Genomic DNA, 17,696 nt, shown 5'->3' with positions numbered 1-17,696 from the left:
TTTAGTTCTTACCCAATTTAAAATCTGATTACCAGCTCTTTAAGACTTTACATAAAATTTTAACAGCTTTTAAACCTCGTCTATCATTAGATTCTGAAGGGACCACCTACTCCCTCCACCCTGGCGATCTTTCAGATGGACCTGTGGTGCCACCTCAGTGCCCCCAAGAGGTTCTTCATGAAGATTGCCAAACCTTTCACCAAAGACTCGGTGGAGGGAGCTCAGACCACGATATACTGCGCCGTGGAGCATGTTGCACAGTAAACCTGGATGCTTGTTTAAAAGATCCAGCTTTGTAAACTTTATCATAGGAACACCTGCTGATAACTGGATTCATTTGGTTCTGGTGTATTTATCCAGGCCCATTATGTACAATTTTCTACATGTCATTTTTGGGCACTTTTATAAATTAAAGACTTAAAACCTTAAAACTTTGTGTGTTTGAGTCAATTGACTCATTTATATTTGCATATAAATGAGCTGCGCAAGGCAGTTCACTGTCCTGAGGAAAAAAAAAGATAATAAAGGCTAATATTATTGCACCGCCATAGGCGGTGCACTCACATGGGAGGAATGCTGAGACTTTTATTTTGAAACGTTCAGTAAGCTTCATTTTAAATTACCACACTAATTCAATGTGTAACAGTGGTTTGTTTAAACCAGTCACATTAAGCACAAACCAGCAATTTACTGATGTGAAATCAGGAAATTCTGAAAAAAATAATATTCTGAGAGGAATATTCAGGCTTTTATTTTGAAATTTTCAGTAAGCTTAATTTTAAATGGCTACACTAATCCTATGAGTAACAGTGGTTTGGTTAAACCAATTATATAATGCCCAGAACATTCTGCCCTGTCTGTAGTTATAACATTCTGCTCACCCTCCTTCTGTAGTAACTCAGAGTTCCATTATGCAGTTCTTAACTATAATAATTGAGTGTTCCACCATGTTGTAGTTCTGACCTTCTGCTCTGCCCTCTGTATTAAAGTGTTCCGCCATGAGATGGCGTCTTTGTAGTTCAAACCAGCAGCTCTGCCTTTCTCTGTATTCTGTTGCTATAGTGATTAAGCCTCTGCTAACTGTCCTGTGTGTGAGACAGAGGTGGGGAAAGATTTCTATCTTTATTAGACACCCAGTCAGTTTTGACGAAAAAAGCAGTCCAAACAACTGCTTCCCATTCAGGAACCGTGAGACGTATTTGAAAACCGTTTGAAATGTATGAGAGGGCTATTTGTCGTCTCCGATACTTCCACGATTCATATCTGTAGCTCATTCACAGAAATAGCAGCAATGAGAGAAAAATGGCTTGCACTGAGCTCTGAAATTTTTCAGAAAAGTCTGAAAATGAATGGCTGAGAGCCTGACTTTACCCTGTCACATGATTTTGCTCTGAAGCACCTTGACAGTAAGCTTCACTACTGTCAAGTACTGTCACTACTGTCCTAGTCCAAGTAAGGACTAGGACTGACTAGGACCGTCAGTCCTAGTCCGTCTCTAGGACTGACGGTCCTAGAGAACCGTCAGTCCTAGAGAAATTTTGAAAACATTTTACGGGAGCAGGCATGTGTATCAATGTCATAACCGACTTTCATACAAATAGAGCAATTTTTGCAGCCATGAGAGAGATTTCAAAATTGTTTTGGGGTCAAAAATCTACAAATTTTCTCACTCTATAACAGCGGCAGTTGGTGTCAGTTACACTCTAAGGTTCGGCAGTTGGAAATTTCGCTCGTTTTTAACTTTTTACGTCACCATTTTTACTCAAAACCCCAATAAAAATAATAGCCCTCATGCCGGGAATGATACCTTTTTTTGTGGGGTTTCTCGAAGCGGTACGAGCCGCATTAACAGTGATGGAAGAAAAATAAAGAAGAAGAAGAAAGAGACATTCTATTAGGTGTAGAACAACAGGTGCCTGCCATGCATTATATGGGAGGCAGTGACTCACTGCTCTTCCCTATGTAATGCTATGGGCAGGTCCCAAAAAACGATTGGGTAACACTTTATTTGAAGGGGGTTGAATAAGACTGACATGACACTGTCATAAACATGACATAACACCTGTCATGAACATAACATTACTGTTTAAACTTTACCTTTAATAACATAAAGTTACCTAATTTTTAAAGTGCAATCAGTAATACTTTTATAACAAATTTATATCAGTAATAATTTCTTGATTAATGTCAAGTTGTCATAACAAAGACATTTTGAATAACGTCAACTTTGTATTAAAAGTGTCATAATTCACCGAATGACGCTTTATGACAACAGTCAAATATTCATGAAGGCTTATTCATGTTCATGACAGGTGTTTATGACAGTGTCATGTCAGTCTTATTCAACTCCTTTCAAATAAAGTGTTACCAATGATTGTTTATTAAAACTGTGGCATGTCTTTAACTTGTCACCAGTTGCTATGGTTACCAACCATTATCTTGCTGTCTTAAGATTTGTTAGAATTTTGTTAGCAACCAGTAATTCCAGAACCACCAGCTAAACCAGAACCACCACTAACTCAAGAACCACCAGTTAAACCAGAACAACCAGTTAAACCAGAACAACCAGTACCTCAAGAACCACCAGTTAAACCAGAACTACCAGTTAAACCAGAACAACCAGTACCTCAAGAACCACCAGTTAAACCAGAACTACCAGTAACTCAAGAACCACCAGTTAAACCAGAACCACCAGTAATGAAGGAGCCAGCAGTTAGAGCAAGCACCAGTTTTACAGACCAACCAGTGGAACTAGTAGATCCATGATGGGACCCAGTATCTCAGAGTTCCACTCTGGTACATGGTCTTTAAAATGTTCCCTGCCCATGTGCCGACTTTTCTCACAAGTGACTGTGGTTCCGGGTTCTCCTGTTCCGATTTAGCCAGCCTTTCTCGAAGCAGAGCATTTTCATGAATCAACTCCTTGTTCTTCCTGTACAGGTCCTCGATTCTTTGGCGGTTTGTCACCTGCTGGCTTCGCAGATTATCCAGTTCTTTCCAGAGATCGTCCTTTTCTCTGGTCTGATGATCCAAAGTCTCCTGTGCTGTTTTCAGCTCTGTCAGTAGCTCCTGGACTTCTCCTCTGAGACTTCTTCTCTGAGTTTGGATGGCTTCTGATGATTCCACTTCTTCTCTCACTTCCTTGTACTTGGGCTCTCTGTCATTAAGTTCTGCACAAACCGACACTTGCTGCGCACGCAGAGCATTGGTTTGACTGTGTGCTGAAAAGTAAAACTTGTTCGTATGTGGAATCAAGTGTTCTTCTGAAATGTACAGCAAATGAGTTAGGATTAAAGGAAGATGGATTTAAGTCATCAGTGATGTCATAGCGCATGAGTGACATCACTGGCTCATCGAAGCCACTAGAAGCCTGTTGTGTGTGGGTGTGTATTCTGTATTTGATGCCTTGTGGGGACCATTTTACTGGATGAAGCAGCTTGTCAATTAATAAGCAATCTCATTTTTGCTGATTAGTAAAGTATATTCTATAATAGTATCAACTGTGGCTTTTGCATCGTTTTATGGAAGTATTCATAAGTCTACATATTTCAAGTGATTGGTTTAAAAATATTTTTACAGCTGGAATTTTTCTACAAAAATAAATATTAATGCAGACATTTTTGGGAAACAATGTATTTACAAATAATTACTTTATAAGGCAGCTTATCAGCTAATAACCAATTTCCACTTTGGAATCAATAAAGTATATTCTATTAAAATAATTTATTATTACTGTAGGACTTTTACATCTTTTACTTTTTTAAGGAAGTATATTTTTCCACATATTCCAAGTTATTGGTTTTGTTTAAAAACAAGTAGACTGAATTGAAAAGTGAGTTTTTATAGCAGGAATTTGTCTATTAAAAATAAATATTAAAGCAGCCATTTTTGTCAAACAAGGCAATTAGCAATAATTAATTTATAAGGCAGAAACTCATAAAAACAAAGATTTTAATGTAAAAATGAAAAACAAGATGATTCTTTGTTTATAGTATTTACTACGTTTTTTTAATTCAGTCATATTTGAATTACATGACTCTTAAAATATGTATTGTATACATGTATAAATATTTATATTTTTAACACAACACATTGGACGGAGCAGTTTATCATTAAAGTATATTCTGTTCTGTTACAGCAGGTTTAAGTAAAACACAGCCTCTCTATTGTATAACATGTTGATTAAACTTGGCCTAATCACTTGCAGGCTGTCATAAATGTGTTTACTGGACCCTTCATCACCATGGAAACATATACAATCAGTCATTAATGTTTCATAAAGTAGCTGCTATATGAGTGAGCCGTGATAACATCTCCAGAGGGACGGATGCTGAGGCGCATCCAGGCGTTAATAAACCGAACGTTTAACCGTGACTTTAAACACAGAGTTAAAACAGACGGCTGGTTTAATGCTTTGGATGATAAAAACGTAATTTAGGATTTAATTTGTTTTACTTTCTGAAGTTTTTTTAGGATGGAAGAAGCAGAGGATGGAGTCGCTGTGGTGGGAATAGGTTGCAACTTTCCAGGAGGTAAAGATAATTTCAGAACTTCTTTAAATTTAGTTTTCTCCTTTAGTAATAATATTTAGGTTTATTAAACATAAATAATTAACCAGCATCATGAAATAATATATATTTTTGTTTTTCTTACGATTGTATTTTTACACTAATCACAGAATCACTAGACATTAGGTCTATATTGACTATGTTTATTTATGTTTATTTAAAATTATTTGGTTTTGTTATTCTTTTTGTCATCTTTTTTATTTCAGCACAAGCTTAGTCTAAATATTTGAATATTACTCAGCAACATGTAAACAAAATGAAAAATGATCCAAGTTTTTTTTTTATTTAGAAAGAAAAACAAAATCTTTTTGTACATCTTGAGGTTGAAGTGTTTGTCCACACTTCTTTACAAAATAATAAATTTTTTGATTCCTTTCATATATTTTTTAAGGTGTTTTAGGTCTGTACTTTGACTCGGCCATTGATATGTTTTGATTGAAACAACTCCATTGTAGTTCTGGCTTTTATTTAAGAGTCTTTTTCCTATTAGAAAATTAACCGTTAAGTCTTTTTATAGTCTCTTAACAGATTAATTGCACGATATTTACTTTTAGTCACAGAAACTGTAATTTAGCTTTAAAGTAATCATTTGATTTTACAAGTATGTTTCTTCTGACTTGAAGAAACAAGTCCAGTGAATATTCTATATACTTAATATTAGCTGTATTATCTATTGATACTGATCATCTCTTTATTGTGATATGTATTGTTATTGATTTATTGTGTTAGATGTGCAATGTAAAGACATACGAGTATGTAACTGAAAATTAAAACAGTATTTTCTCTCCACATATTGTGTTTTTTTTACCCACAGGAGAGGGACTTGAAAATTTCTGGAAGGTTCTGGTGGAAGGGAGGAACTTTTCTGTTTCAATCCCCAGAGAGAGGTTTGACGTTGGGAGCTGGTTTGACCCAGATGACACCAAACCGGGGAAAACCCGCACAGCCACGGCCGCTCTGATCGACGGGTACGAACCTCAGCAAAAGTTCTTTAAGTCTGTTTGTTCTTGATTCAGCCTCACGTTTAATGGAGTCTTATTCAAGTAAAGTTACACTGTAAAAAATAATTTCACCCATCATAAAAACGTCATACTTTCACCATGTTATTCCTATATTTACAAGTTAAAACTATATATGTAATTTTGAGCTAAATATTTAACTTTCAAAATAAATATTTAGATGGAAATCTAAATACTTAGTTTGATTGCTAAATATTAAGTTTGGAAAATAAATATTTAGTTTGAAAATTAAACATTTAGTTTGCAAACTAAATATTTAATTTAAAGATTAAATGTCTACTTAGACATAAATATTTTGTATGGAACTCAATATTTAGATAGAAATATAAATACTGATTTTGGAGCTAATAAATATTAAATTTGAAACCTAAATATTTAGTTTGTAAACTTGTATTCACCGGCTTATCACTTTAAATATTTAGATTGCAAACTAAGTATTCACAAGCTAAATATTCAGTTTGTAAACTAAATATTTAGTTTGTAAACTTGTATTTACTGACATAGCACTTTGAATATGTAGATTGTAAATATAAACATTTAATTTTGAATTCTGATATTTGTAAATGTAGGAATAACATGGCGAAAACTTGACTTTGAAAAATTAACATCCATATTTTTTTCTCAATGATTGGCTAAACAAATCAAATTAATCTCAATTACAACAGCAATCATAACAATTTGGAAATCTTAACTTGTACTGCTTAGGTCCAGATTATATGTAAAGTAATTCAACTTGTTTAAACAGTTCTAAATATTAGATTTTTATATACTTTTCCAGGTTCAATGAATTTGACCACAAGTTTTTCGGCATCAGTGACAGTGAAGTGGAGCAAATGGATCCTCAGCAGAAACAGCTCCTCCATTGTGTCTACAGAGCTCTGGAAAACGCCGGCATTCCCATGGAGAGAGCCAGCGGGACCAGGACAGGAGTGTTTATTGGTAAACACAGAAAACATACGACCCTTAGTTCCATGTTAAAGTTAACCTACTATGCTTATTGAACAGGTTCGGATAGGTTTTTATGTGCTGTACAAAACATTTTCATTACATTTTTGCAATAAATCATCTTAGATAGTGAGATTTTAATCTGGTCAGTTCTGAATATTTTGAGCTGTTTTACGGCGTCTTGTCACTTTAAATCCAAATAAGCTGCTGCTGGCAATGCCCCCAAACTCAACGTTTACACTCGCTCATGAAAACGGCTGCAAACCGATACGCAGTTATATAATTGTACATCTTTGAAAAGCAGAAGTAGAGCCTCCCACACAACCAACAAGGATCCAGAAAGTGGTTTCTGGATAAAAAGTCAACAATAAAACACTTGTCTTTTCCAGTAGATGTTGCACAGCAGTAAAACCAGTTGACCAAATGTGCTGGAGTTCCTCTTGGGTTGCTAGGTAACGGACTGAGTTCCACCTGGGTTGCTAGGTAACGGTGCATTGTGATTTAACCGGAAGGTTTTGGGAGGGAAAAAGTACCAAAAAACATTCATTTATTGCTTAAAAAAAAACAAAAAACACCCGAGTGGTGTTTTTTCAAGTATTTGGGGTGTTTGTAGAAGCATAGAAATGTGCATGGTATTAGTTTTGAATAACTGTCCCCCTTTAAAAATTATTCAGATGCTGAGATAATTCTTTTTCTTCTTCTATGGTAGGAATAATGAACAGAGACTACGAGACTAATGCTGCACACGTGCACCCAACTGTGATCAACCATTTTACCGGAACCGGACTCGCCATGAGCATCGCAGCCAACAGAGTCTCCTACATCTTTAACTTCACCGGACCGTCACTCGCCATAGACTGCGCCTGCTCTTCCTCACTTGTGGCTCTTCATCTTGCCTGCCAGGCCATTAAACAAGGTCTGTCCTGCAGCAGTGGTTTACCTGCCAAATCAACAGGCAGCTTTATTATTGATGCTATTTATAAGATTTATCTTATCTAGGTGATTGTGAAATGGCTGTTTGTGGAGGGGTTAACTGCATCATTGAGCCAAGAGTGTTTGTGGCGCTCAGCAAGGCCAAGATGATTTCACCTCAAGGGATGAGCAAGCCATTCTCCAGCAGAGCAGATGGCTACGGGAGAGGAGAGGGCTGTGGGGTGGTTCTCCTGAAGCAACTGAAAAAGGTGAAGGTTTGCAGAGTGATTAAAGAAACAGATTCTATTTTACCAATGTCCAATAATATTAAGTTCTGATTTTAAGATTCCTATGTTTAAGATTTTTGATAGTTTTATAAATGCACCCAATGTTCCTATCCTTTGACAATTAATTATTTATAGTGAATGAGATATGCAACCTATCTAACTACATGTCAACTTTAGTCCACTGGACTAGCTAACACATTATACAAGTTGTGTTGGATTTGAAAATTACAGCTAGCAATTTTCCTAATCCCACGAATATTTGACCCTATAAAACATTTACACAATGTTCTTTTCCTCATTTTTTGTTTCATCCTGGTCCCGTTTTCAATTTGCAGGCTCTTCAAGACCATGACCACATCTGGGGAATCATCAGTAAAACCGCAGTCAACCAAGATGGACACTCTGTCAGTCCGATTACTAAACCCTCCATGACTCAACAAGAGGAACTGCTGCGCAGAACCTACTCAGACACTGACATTGCAAATGTCCAATACATTGAGGCTCATGGGACTGGAACCCCAGTGGGAGACCCGACAGAGGCAGGAAGCATCTCCAACGTCATTGCCAAAGTCAGACCTTCCGGGTCGGGGACTCTGTGGATCGGCTCGGTGAAGAGCAACATTGGACACACGGAATCAGCAGCAGGAGTGGCCGGACTAATTAAAGTTCTGCTGATGATGAAGCATGAAACTATCGTCCCATCTGTTTTCTACTCTGATGAAACTTCCAGTGTCGATACCAAATCCCTGAATATTAAAATTCCCACGAACATTGAGAAATGGGAATCTACCGCAGCGAGGGTTGCAGGGGTGAACAACTTTGGTTTTGGGGGAACGAATGCACATGCCATCGTCAAACAGCACATGCAGACAAGCTTAAAAAAACATAGCAGGGAGAAGCAGGTGAAATACTTTGTCCTGTCAGCAAATTCACAGAAATCTCTGACTCTGACGATAGAAGACACCATAAAACAGTTGGAGGATGGCATCACCGTAGATCTTGGTTCTGTTTTGTACACATCAGCCTGCAGGAGAAGTCACCAAAAGCATAAATACAGAAAGGCCATTGCGGTTTCATCTGTAGGTGATCTAAAGGAGAAGCTCATAGCCAGTGTTGGCAAAAATGTCAGCTTGGCTCTCTCAGATCCAAGATTAGTGTTTGTCTTCTGCGGAAATGGTGTCACTTACCACGGCATGTGTAAGCAGCTGTTGAAAAGCCAGCCTGTATTCAGAGAAAAAATCAAAGAAATCACTCACATTTTCCAAAGGATGAGCTCCCTAAACATCCTGGACACACTTGAGAGTGAGTTTGAAAGGAGTGACATCAAAAACCCAGACGTTGTCCAGCCTCTCCTCTTTGCCATTCAGGTTGGGATTAACACCCTTCTCAAGCACTGTGGTGTCAAACCTGATGTTGTGCTCGGTCATTCGGTTGGTGAAGTCACTGCTGCTCACTGCTCCGGCCTCTTGTCTCTCGAAGACGCTGTGAAAGTCATATTCTTCCGCAGCTCCCTTCAAGGGAAAGTTCCTGGTGGTAAAATGCTTGTGGTCAGCAACATGGCTGTATCAGATGTGGCTTCGATTCTCCCTAAATATTCTGGAAGACTTGGCATTGCAGCCTTCAACAGCCCACAGTCCTGCACTCTCTCAGGAGAAGCAGATGCAATCGAGAGCCTCCTAAAAGAGCTAAGCAACTCATCAAACAATCAGAATCTCTTCCTCCGTGTGCTCGATGTCCCTGTTGCTTACCATAGCCACATGATGGACCCAATTCTCCAGGAAATCAGGGACACAATTGGCACCTTGCATAAGAATGAGCTTGACACAGAGTTGTTCTCGACAGTTACAGGAAGGGAAGCCAATATCAGAGATTTCTGCACGGGTGAATACTGGGCGAGGAACATCCGTGAGCCCGTTGCTTTTGAGCAAGCTTTGAGGTCAGCAGCTAAAGGGAAGAAAGGTGTAGTATTTGTAGAGATAGGGCCAAGAAGAGCACTGCAAAGAAACATTATGGAAACTCTTGGAAACAACGTAGCAGTTGTTGCCTCAGTGGAACCTAAGAAAGATCATGAATCAGTCATCTCAGTTGTTTCCAAGTTGTTCGAACTGGGCATTCAGGTAGATTGGACCGCCTTCTACAAAGGCTATGAGACAACACCACTGTTTTTCCCAAAGTACCAGTTTGACTGTTCTGATAGAGACGTGATCATCGGAGCTGCCCAGATCAGTAAAGCAAGTTTTCATCCTGTTCTCTGTCAGACTGGAAGTGAAAGCAACATTTTCAGCTGTGCCTTAACATCTGACTCAACCTTCTACCTGAAGGAGCACAGGCACAATAACATACCCATCATCCCCGGCGCCTTCTACACAGAGTTGGGTCTGGCGTCGGTCATGGCCACCACTAAACCAAAAGTGCCCCTGAGCTCGCTGCACGTCAGTGTCAAGTTTCACAGCCCATTTATTTTGACACAGAACTCTACTGAAATGAGGGTCCAAGTAGAGCAGAAAGGAAAAGAAACTGGCTTCAAAGTGTTTTCTTCTTCTACGGTGTATGCTTCAGGGACAGTGGTTCAAAAGGGAGAGAGGCAGTCTGAGGAACAAGCAATTTCGGTAAGCTCGATCTCCAAAAGATGCACCTCTGTTGTGAGTTTTCAGGAGTTTTATGGATATCTCTCTCAAGGCGGCTTCCAGTATGGCGATGTCTTCCAGAATAAAGCAATTGTGCACTATGGTGAGGATCTAAAAGAGGCCTTTGCAGCTGTTTCAGTTCCAGAAGAGCTCCGACCACATTTGCATGACTACTGCATTCATCCTGTTGTGTTGGATTACTTGATGCAGCTTCTCCCTGTCACTGTTGAGCATATATTTGAAGGCAGGCTGGGGTTTCCTGCCAAAATAGGGAGCCTTGCTGTGTTTGAACCCTTGCAGAACGAGATGATTATCTACCTGAGAGCAACTGATGTGGGTGTAGATCACTTTGAGGTTTGTGGCTGCTTTGCAGATAAGGAAGGCAGAGTGTTGGTTGAGGTGAAACACGTGATAATCCAGTATCTCGGCAATCGATGTCAGGTGGTTGAAGAGTACTTCTACCATAATGACTTCAGTATTGTCCCTGAAAGCTCCACTTCTTCAAAGCCTCCAAGGGCTTTGGTGTTCTCTGATCATTTAGGCATCTCAAAAGCTCTACAACCGCATTTAGACCAAAAATCTAGATGTGTTTCCTTCACACATGCAAAAGATATTTTAAGCAATGGATTCCCATCTCTTCTTTCAAACCTCAGCATTCCGGATATTAAGAAAAACTTTGATGAAGTGTTATTTTTGTGGGGCAAAGAAGATCTTACATCACAATCACCAGATGTCATCTTGCATAATCTTGCAAGTTGCTGTGAGATTTTCCGGCAAATTGTCCAGGAGCTGAAGTGGATTCAGTTCCCCAAAGCCATCAGAGCAGTGACCTATCGCTCATCTGACATCACTGTGGATCACATAAGTCCAGGTTTTGCTCTGGCTGGAATGGTCAGGTCTTTTGCAGCAGAGATCCCTGATCTTTCGTTTCAACTGATTGACATAGGCTCAATTTTTACTGAGGATATTAAAGCTCTCTCTGAGGTCCTGAGATCACATCCTTGTGAAAAGTACCCAGAATTGGTCATAAAGGACGGGCTGATCTTAAAACCGTCAATAGTCCGAACCCCACTGGAAGACAATGACCATACAGAAAGTAGTTACACCTCCACAACTTCTAAACTGTGCATCTTTCAGACGGCTGACGCACATACAGTGACTCAACTGAATGCCATTCCTAGCGACGAGGAAACGGATCCAATCAACGGCACATCAGTTGAAATTCGACTAAGTAAAATATGCGTTCATTCATCTGATTACTTTCCAGTCAGTGCCTCACATCTAAACTTTGGTCAGACACTCTACTGGAACAAGCATTCATCTCAGAAGCATGAGCTAATCGCGCTCGACTTTAGTGGTACTGTCACTGCAGTCGGAAAAGATGTCAGAAAACTCAAAGTTGGGGATCACATTGCCTCTTGTTATCCAGTTGTGGCAGCTAGTAAGGTCCATGTGCCAGAGGACGTGTGCTACAGCATCAAGAGGTTCCGACATTTTCAAGAAACGCCTTGTGTTTCCTATTTTGTGTTGGCTTGGGAGATGCTTCATCGAGTCTTGCCTAAACCCAAAAAGAATTTGGGGATCATTTGCCCCAACACTGATTCAGCTCTTGTGAAAGTTTTTGCACTTACTTCGCATAAATCTGGTTGGAATGTGATTTTAAGCACACAGTGTAACGGATCTTTTGCAGATGTCAATCAATTGGATGCATTTGTCATCCTGCCACTATTCGATGAGTCTCTCATTGTGAAAACTTGCGATTTCCCAGGTGCTCGGCATGTCGTAGTACTCTGTGAATCTCAAATGCAAACCCTCCTTGTTCAGGACCTGTGCCAAAATATAAAGGAAAGTGTTCATGTGCAAACAGTTCAGATACAAACTGTTTTGCAGAAGGGTTATCTGAGAGCACACACACCTCACATTTATCACTGGCTGAAGTCTCTGAACTTCAGCAGGAAGTTTGTTATCGAAAACTTCACTTTTCAAAATGTGAAATCTAAAAGTAATGATGTAAAACCACAGATATCATCATATTTCAGTTCAAAGAAACTGGCTGTGATTGCTTTGGAAAAAGAGGACAAGACCGCACTGACTGAAATTCAGCTGCTGCCAGTGAAGAAGCAGTTGTTCAGAAAGAGAGCAGTGTACCTTGTGACAGGCGGTCTCTCTGGCCTGGGCTTTGAAACGGTCAAGTTTATCTCAGAAAGGGGAGGGGAGTACATTGTGATTCTCTCCAGGAGCAAGCCCACAGCAGAAATACAGCAAGAAATACTCAATATTCAGCAGCAATGTGGAAACATCATCACCAGCATGGTGTGTGACATCTCTGTCTCTGAGAGCGTGCACAAGGTCATCCTTGAAATCCAGCAGAAGTTTAGGGGTTTCCCAATCAAAGGGGTGTTTCACAGTGCGGTTGTCCTCCATGACGGTCTGATTGAGACCCTTAACAGAACCCTTTACGAGAAGGTTTTTAAACCCAAAGTCAGTGGGGTGTTAAATTTACACCATGCTACAAAGCACTGCCATCTGGACCACTTTGTGTGTTTCTCCTCCATCTCAGCATTCCTTGGAAATGCATCCCAAACAAACTACGCAGCAGCCAACTCTTTTCTTGACTTGTTCTGCCACTTCAGGTGCAAACTCGGGCTGCCTGGGCAGTCCATCAACTGGGGGGCTCTGAATCTCGGTCTGCTCCTCAACAAGAAACACATCCATCGCTTTCTGGAGGCAAAGGGGATGATGGTGTTGGGTGTTGCAGAAGTCCATAAATGCTTGGAGCAATGCCTCATCCTGAATCGGCCCCAGCAGGCTGTCTGCAGGTTTCATTTCAGGAACATCAGATACAACATCCTCTCTAAAAATAAAACCTTGACCTTACGTCTTTCTGCGTTAGTCAATGAGGCTTTCCAAAGATCCAAAGAGGAACAGTCTAAAACCGAACAAAGTGATTCTGTCTCACCAAAAGAATATGTTTTCTCTTTGCTCAGCGAGACAATAGGCACTGATCAGAGTGAGCTGAGTGATGACTACCCTCTGTCATCCTTAGGCATGGACTCCATGCAGGCAATGACTCTGCAGAATATGATGTTTCAGGAGAGAGGAGTGAATGTGCCTCTGGTGAAGCTGTTGGATCCCAATGCCACAATATCGACAGTGGTAACCATATTGAGTGAAGCAAACATCAACGAAAAGTCTCCCACAGACGAAGACAAGAACGACATTGATGTTTTAACAAGATTATAAAAAATAAAACTAAATAATCAGCTACATGTGTTGATGGATAATAATTATTCTGTTATCAGCTTTTTTGTACACATTTTTATGAAAAATCTCCATGTTTTTAGTGCATTTTAGATTAAGTGAAGTGTAAGGTTTCCCCTGATTCCCTGTTTGTTTTGTAAAATGCTTCAAATCATCAGGCAAATAATATCACACATTTTGAATGCCTACTTCTTCGAGTTTTTACTACTGTTTGTTTTATTCTCCATTTGTGAATCCTAACTGGTTGTTTAGAAATGAAATTTTGTAACAAACTTGGTCTGTAATAACATGACACACCACACATCTGCGATTATTCTGCTACATCAGATAATTCAAATATTGTTATTAACACAGCATTTTTGTTAAAATAGAGGTTTAATGCGATCCACAAGCTTACGCTCAGAGCAAGCTTCCCAATGTGCTCTTCGCCCGCTCACTGGCCAAAAGACTGGAAGGTCTGTCACAACCTCATCTCTGCCATTTAAGTTATACAGTTCATTTAAAATTGTTGTTGGAAATTTACATGTTTGGAGCTTTATTTTATTTCCCAGGAATAAAATTATAGGAATAAAGTAATGGGAAAATAATTCTTAAAAATAATGGTTTGCGAAAGAATTAGAAGTTGGTGAGAATAAAAACAAGCTCTAGCAAATTCAGAGATACTGATTATGCTAAATTCACACAGTTTTTTGTTGTTGTTTTTTTTTTGTACTTCCATTTGAAACATCCCAAATGCTTAAATGTATTTGCCAATAAATGACAGTTTCCGAGTGTCTGTAAAACAGGCAGTTTCAAAAAGCTCCTGAGAAGTCGCACTTTGCCGTTACCTAGCAACCCCAGTGGCACTCTGCCCCTCCCCCCCACACCCTCGTCACCTAGCAACCCAGGAGAGTTCCAGCACTTTGGTTGATTGATTTTCCCGCTTCAAGAAAATGGGACCCTTTTCACAGTGATGTCACAAGGTGTATCTTTAGTTCCAGTGTGTGGCTTTAATGCTGTTTCTGGACTCTAAAGCAGCTGCCACAAATACGATTTGAAGGTATATCACTATTTGCAAACATTTTATCTTCATCAACATAATCTAAACTGGACAAATTCCTCTCTGAATAATGCCAGTTTGACTACAAAGGTACGTGTTTTGGTTTATTTCTAGCTGTTAGTTGATATGCTAGGATAGCAATAGCAATTTGTTAGCTGGCTAACATTGCGTAGCCTCTTTCTGTTTTGGAAATAAAACGTATTTAGGCTCTAATCTTAATCAGATGTTTATGGTATAGACTGGGGTTGCCACCCGTCACTTAAAATGCATGATTGTAAAGATCCCGTATTAACCCCTCCTCACGTCATACGCTAGTTTCACCACCCACTCAGTAGCAACATTTCCCGTAGTCTCAAGTCCAAAACTTGACAGTTACACCAAACACCCACTACTCCATCACATCCTGAGAAGATAGACATGAGTAGGTAGGTAGGTGGGTAGGTGGGTGGATGGCCCGGTGGAGTGCATCAGATATAGAAATGTGCCGTTCTAGGCACAGCCAAGATACTACGCAGAACCCTTTACACCCTTGTCCCTTAGTGGACTCGGGAGGGTTGCTATCTCCAGCTAAGGTTCCGGGCAAGAGGCAGGGTACACCCTGGACAGGTCACCAGTCTCTCGCAGGGCAACACAGAGACAAACAGGAGAAACAACCATGCACAAACACACTCACACCTAGGGACAATTTGCCAATTAACCTGACAGTCATGTTTTTTGGACTGTGGGAGGAAACCGGAGTACCCGGAGAAAACCCTCGCACAGGGAGAACAAGCAAACAATGCAGAAAGACCCGGGCCGGGAATCGAACCCAGAACCTTCTTGCTGCAAGGCAACAGCTCTACCAACTGCGCCACTGTGCAGCCTACTGCAGACATTAGTACACTGAAAATAATTTTAAAATATTCCACAGTATAAGTTAAAGGCAGAGCCTTACCCATCAGCATCACAGGCAACACTGTTTGATTTTTCCAGGAGATTATCTATCCCAGAATGCCATGCAGCATTCCAGGCCACCTGCAAGGCTTGGCGGGCAAGACTCAGGGACAAAAGGTCAGAGGAAGGAGCCAAGATGCAGCAGTACGGGCTGACCGCATGGTGAGTTGCTGTCTTGAAGGGAATGTTGTACCTTTAGGAAACAACGGTGAAATATTAGAGATCTTTGGGTATTATCCTTTGTTAGATGATATCATGAGCTAAAGCTAAGAAAAGTGATTTTTTTTTTTGTTTCACATCTCTTGATGAGGCCTACCTCCGTACTGCAGCTACTGGCAGAGAAAATGGTGAAAGAGTCGCATCTGAAGTGGATTTATCTGACCTGATAAATGACAAATATATATTTTTAAAGTAAAATCGAGTGGCGTTTTGTTCACAAACAATTGTACAATTCAAATAAAACACAGTTCATAAATGTTGATTGGCACATCAAAATTTCACAAAGTTCATAAAAGGCAAAGAAAAAAGCACTCTGACTTGTATTTGGAATAAAAGGAAACCTAAAAATGGTTTTTAAGCTAACATCAGGTGGAAGAAAACCATAAAATATGCTATTTATTTATTTAGTCTAAACAGAGAACATTAAAAAAAAAAAAAAAAAAAAAAAACAGTTGCCTGTTTTTGGCATTTTCCATGAATCCAAATCTGAAGAGTTTTCATTAGATTTTGGAGATCCAGCTGTCAGTTCAGGTTTATACAAGTATGGCTGTATGTCATTGAAGCTTGTTTGTGGAGGTGTTGCATTTTTCTTGAATAAATAATGATTGATAACAATTGTAATAATAAAAATAAAAAAAATTGTCCATTAAATGTTGTACTACAGGAGCCAAACTATATTTAAAATTTGTTGAACTTAATTCACAGAAAACCCTGCTATGTAACTGTGATACAGGAAAATGTGTTGTTGTAATGTAATTGTGAGAAAACATGAACCAACCATGTTTCAATGCAGGCGATCTCATCAAAAAGCAGCAAACACATGAGGACGGCCACCTCAGCGTTATTGCCTTTGATCTCCTTCAATATCAAGGAAGCTACAAGGAAGAAAACATCCATATAATAACCAAAGTTAATGAATGCATATTTTAACATATGAATCTGAAACCCAATTCACACCTTTAGGCTTAAAACTGAAGTTTAAAAAAATTTAATTTAGCATGTATAAAACTTTGCACATATTTAGCTGAAATCTCTCTTTTCCAAATCAGACTTAAAACTCAAGTCAACAGCTCGTATAAGTGAATTTTCATATTATATAAAGAAAACAAGAACTGAGCTACAAATTATAAGATACATTTTTTAGCTGCACTACTTTTCAGCAACTCTTGTTTAAAAAAAATCAAGCTGTTAGCACTAAAGCTGAGCAACACATCAACAAGTTGCATCATAGATATATACTCATACTTCATATTATATGCCACTTACTGAAGCACAACAACATGTCTAAAAACAAACACACAAGTGGACGACTTGGGGATTTTTGTTCACGAGGCACTCGACACAGAGTGTGTGGCTGGTACTAAATGAGGTGTGTTGCTCTGCGTACCCCTGAGCAGTGTGAGGAGCAGGCGGTTGTGTTGCGCCAGGCTGTGCCTCAGAGACGGATCGGCATACACCAGTTTTCTCAAGATGCATACACACGGCTCCAGAAGACAATCGAGGCTCTGGGGAGCAGCAACGCATTCATAAGTACAAGATTAATAACATATGAAGCTGCAGAATGTAGATGCACTGTCAATTTTTTTTTTTTAAGCTAAGCCACAATTTACTGACTGGTGCATCTCCTGTAAACAGTCTCTTTTATGATAGCTTAGTTAAGTTTATGCCGTCATTATCCACTCTCCGACATGTTAGCTAGACTTGTTGAACAATCACCTGCGGCGCTTTCTGATTCCAGAACTGGAAATGATCAGCGGACTGAAGTAATTTTGGGCTGAGGGCAGAAATCACTGTTGAGCACGGCCTGTCTGACACTATTAGCATAGGCCATTTCATTCTCCAATCATCCACGCCTCAGTGGCTTTAGTCCACACAAGCACAAACAC

General features: G+C 39.5%; 2 protein-coding genes across 3 annotated transcripts in view; one reads left to right on the top strand and one right to left on the bottom strand.

The window, feature by feature from the left end:
- rttn (rotatin) overlaps window positions 1-17,696 on the bottom strand; it is a 51,484-nt gene that overhangs the window by 21,532 nt on the left and 12,256 nt on the right. For both annotated transcript variants that reach the window (XM_015000186.2, XM_015000190.2), the window contains 4 exons: window positions 17,198-17,315; window positions 16,589-16,685; window positions 15,908-15,973; window positions 15,593-15,784 (listed from right to left, as the gene is read on the bottom strand). In XM_015000186.2, coding sequence (XP_014855672.2) covers window positions 15,593-15,784; window positions 15,908-15,973; window positions 16,589-16,685; window positions 17,198-17,315 — 473 coding nt within the window. The remainder of the gene's footprint in view (window positions 1-15,592; window positions 15,785-15,907; window positions 15,974-16,588; window positions 16,686-17,197; window positions 17,316-17,696) is intronic.
- On the top strand, window positions 4,475-14,412 carry fasn2 (fatty acid synthase 2). The gene is made up of 6 exons (XM_015000191.2): window positions 4,475-4,532; window positions 5,383-5,536; window positions 6,366-6,526; window positions 7,242-7,448; window positions 7,532-7,713; window positions 8,067-14,412. The coding sequence occupies exons 1-6, from the start codon at window positions 4,475-4,477 to the stop codon at window positions 13,599-13,601; spliced, it is 6,297 nt and encodes a 2,098-aa protein (XP_014855677.2). The 3' UTR covers window positions 13,602-14,412.

This window comes from Poecilia mexicana, unplaced genomic scaffold (assembly GCF_051168715.1).
Source record: "Poecilia mexicana isolate PSO_F unplaced genomic scaffold, ASM5116871v1 scaffold_20, whole genome shotgun sequence".
NCBI classification, from domain to species: domain Eukaryota; kingdom Metazoa; phylum Chordata; class Actinopteri; order Cyprinodontiformes; family Poeciliidae; genus Poecilia; species Poecilia mexicana.
Note: the sequence above shows the minus strand (reverse complement) of the source record. Positions and strands in the feature narration are given on the sequence as shown.

Bases quoted from the DNA above. Each gene is read 5' to 3' on its own strand.
- fasn2 (XM_015000191.2), top strand. From the start codon at position 4,475: ATGGAAGAAGCAGAGGATGGAGTCGCTGTGGTGGGAATAGGTTGCAAC. The intron at 5,537-6,365 runs GTACGAACCTCA...ATACTTTTCCAG, and splicing joins ACGGCCGCTCTGATCGACGG to GTTCAATGAATTTGACCACA. The intron at 7,714-8,066 runs GTGAAGGTTTGC...TTCAATTTGCAG, and splicing joins TCCTGAAGCAACTGAAAAAG to GCTCTTCAAGACCATGACCA.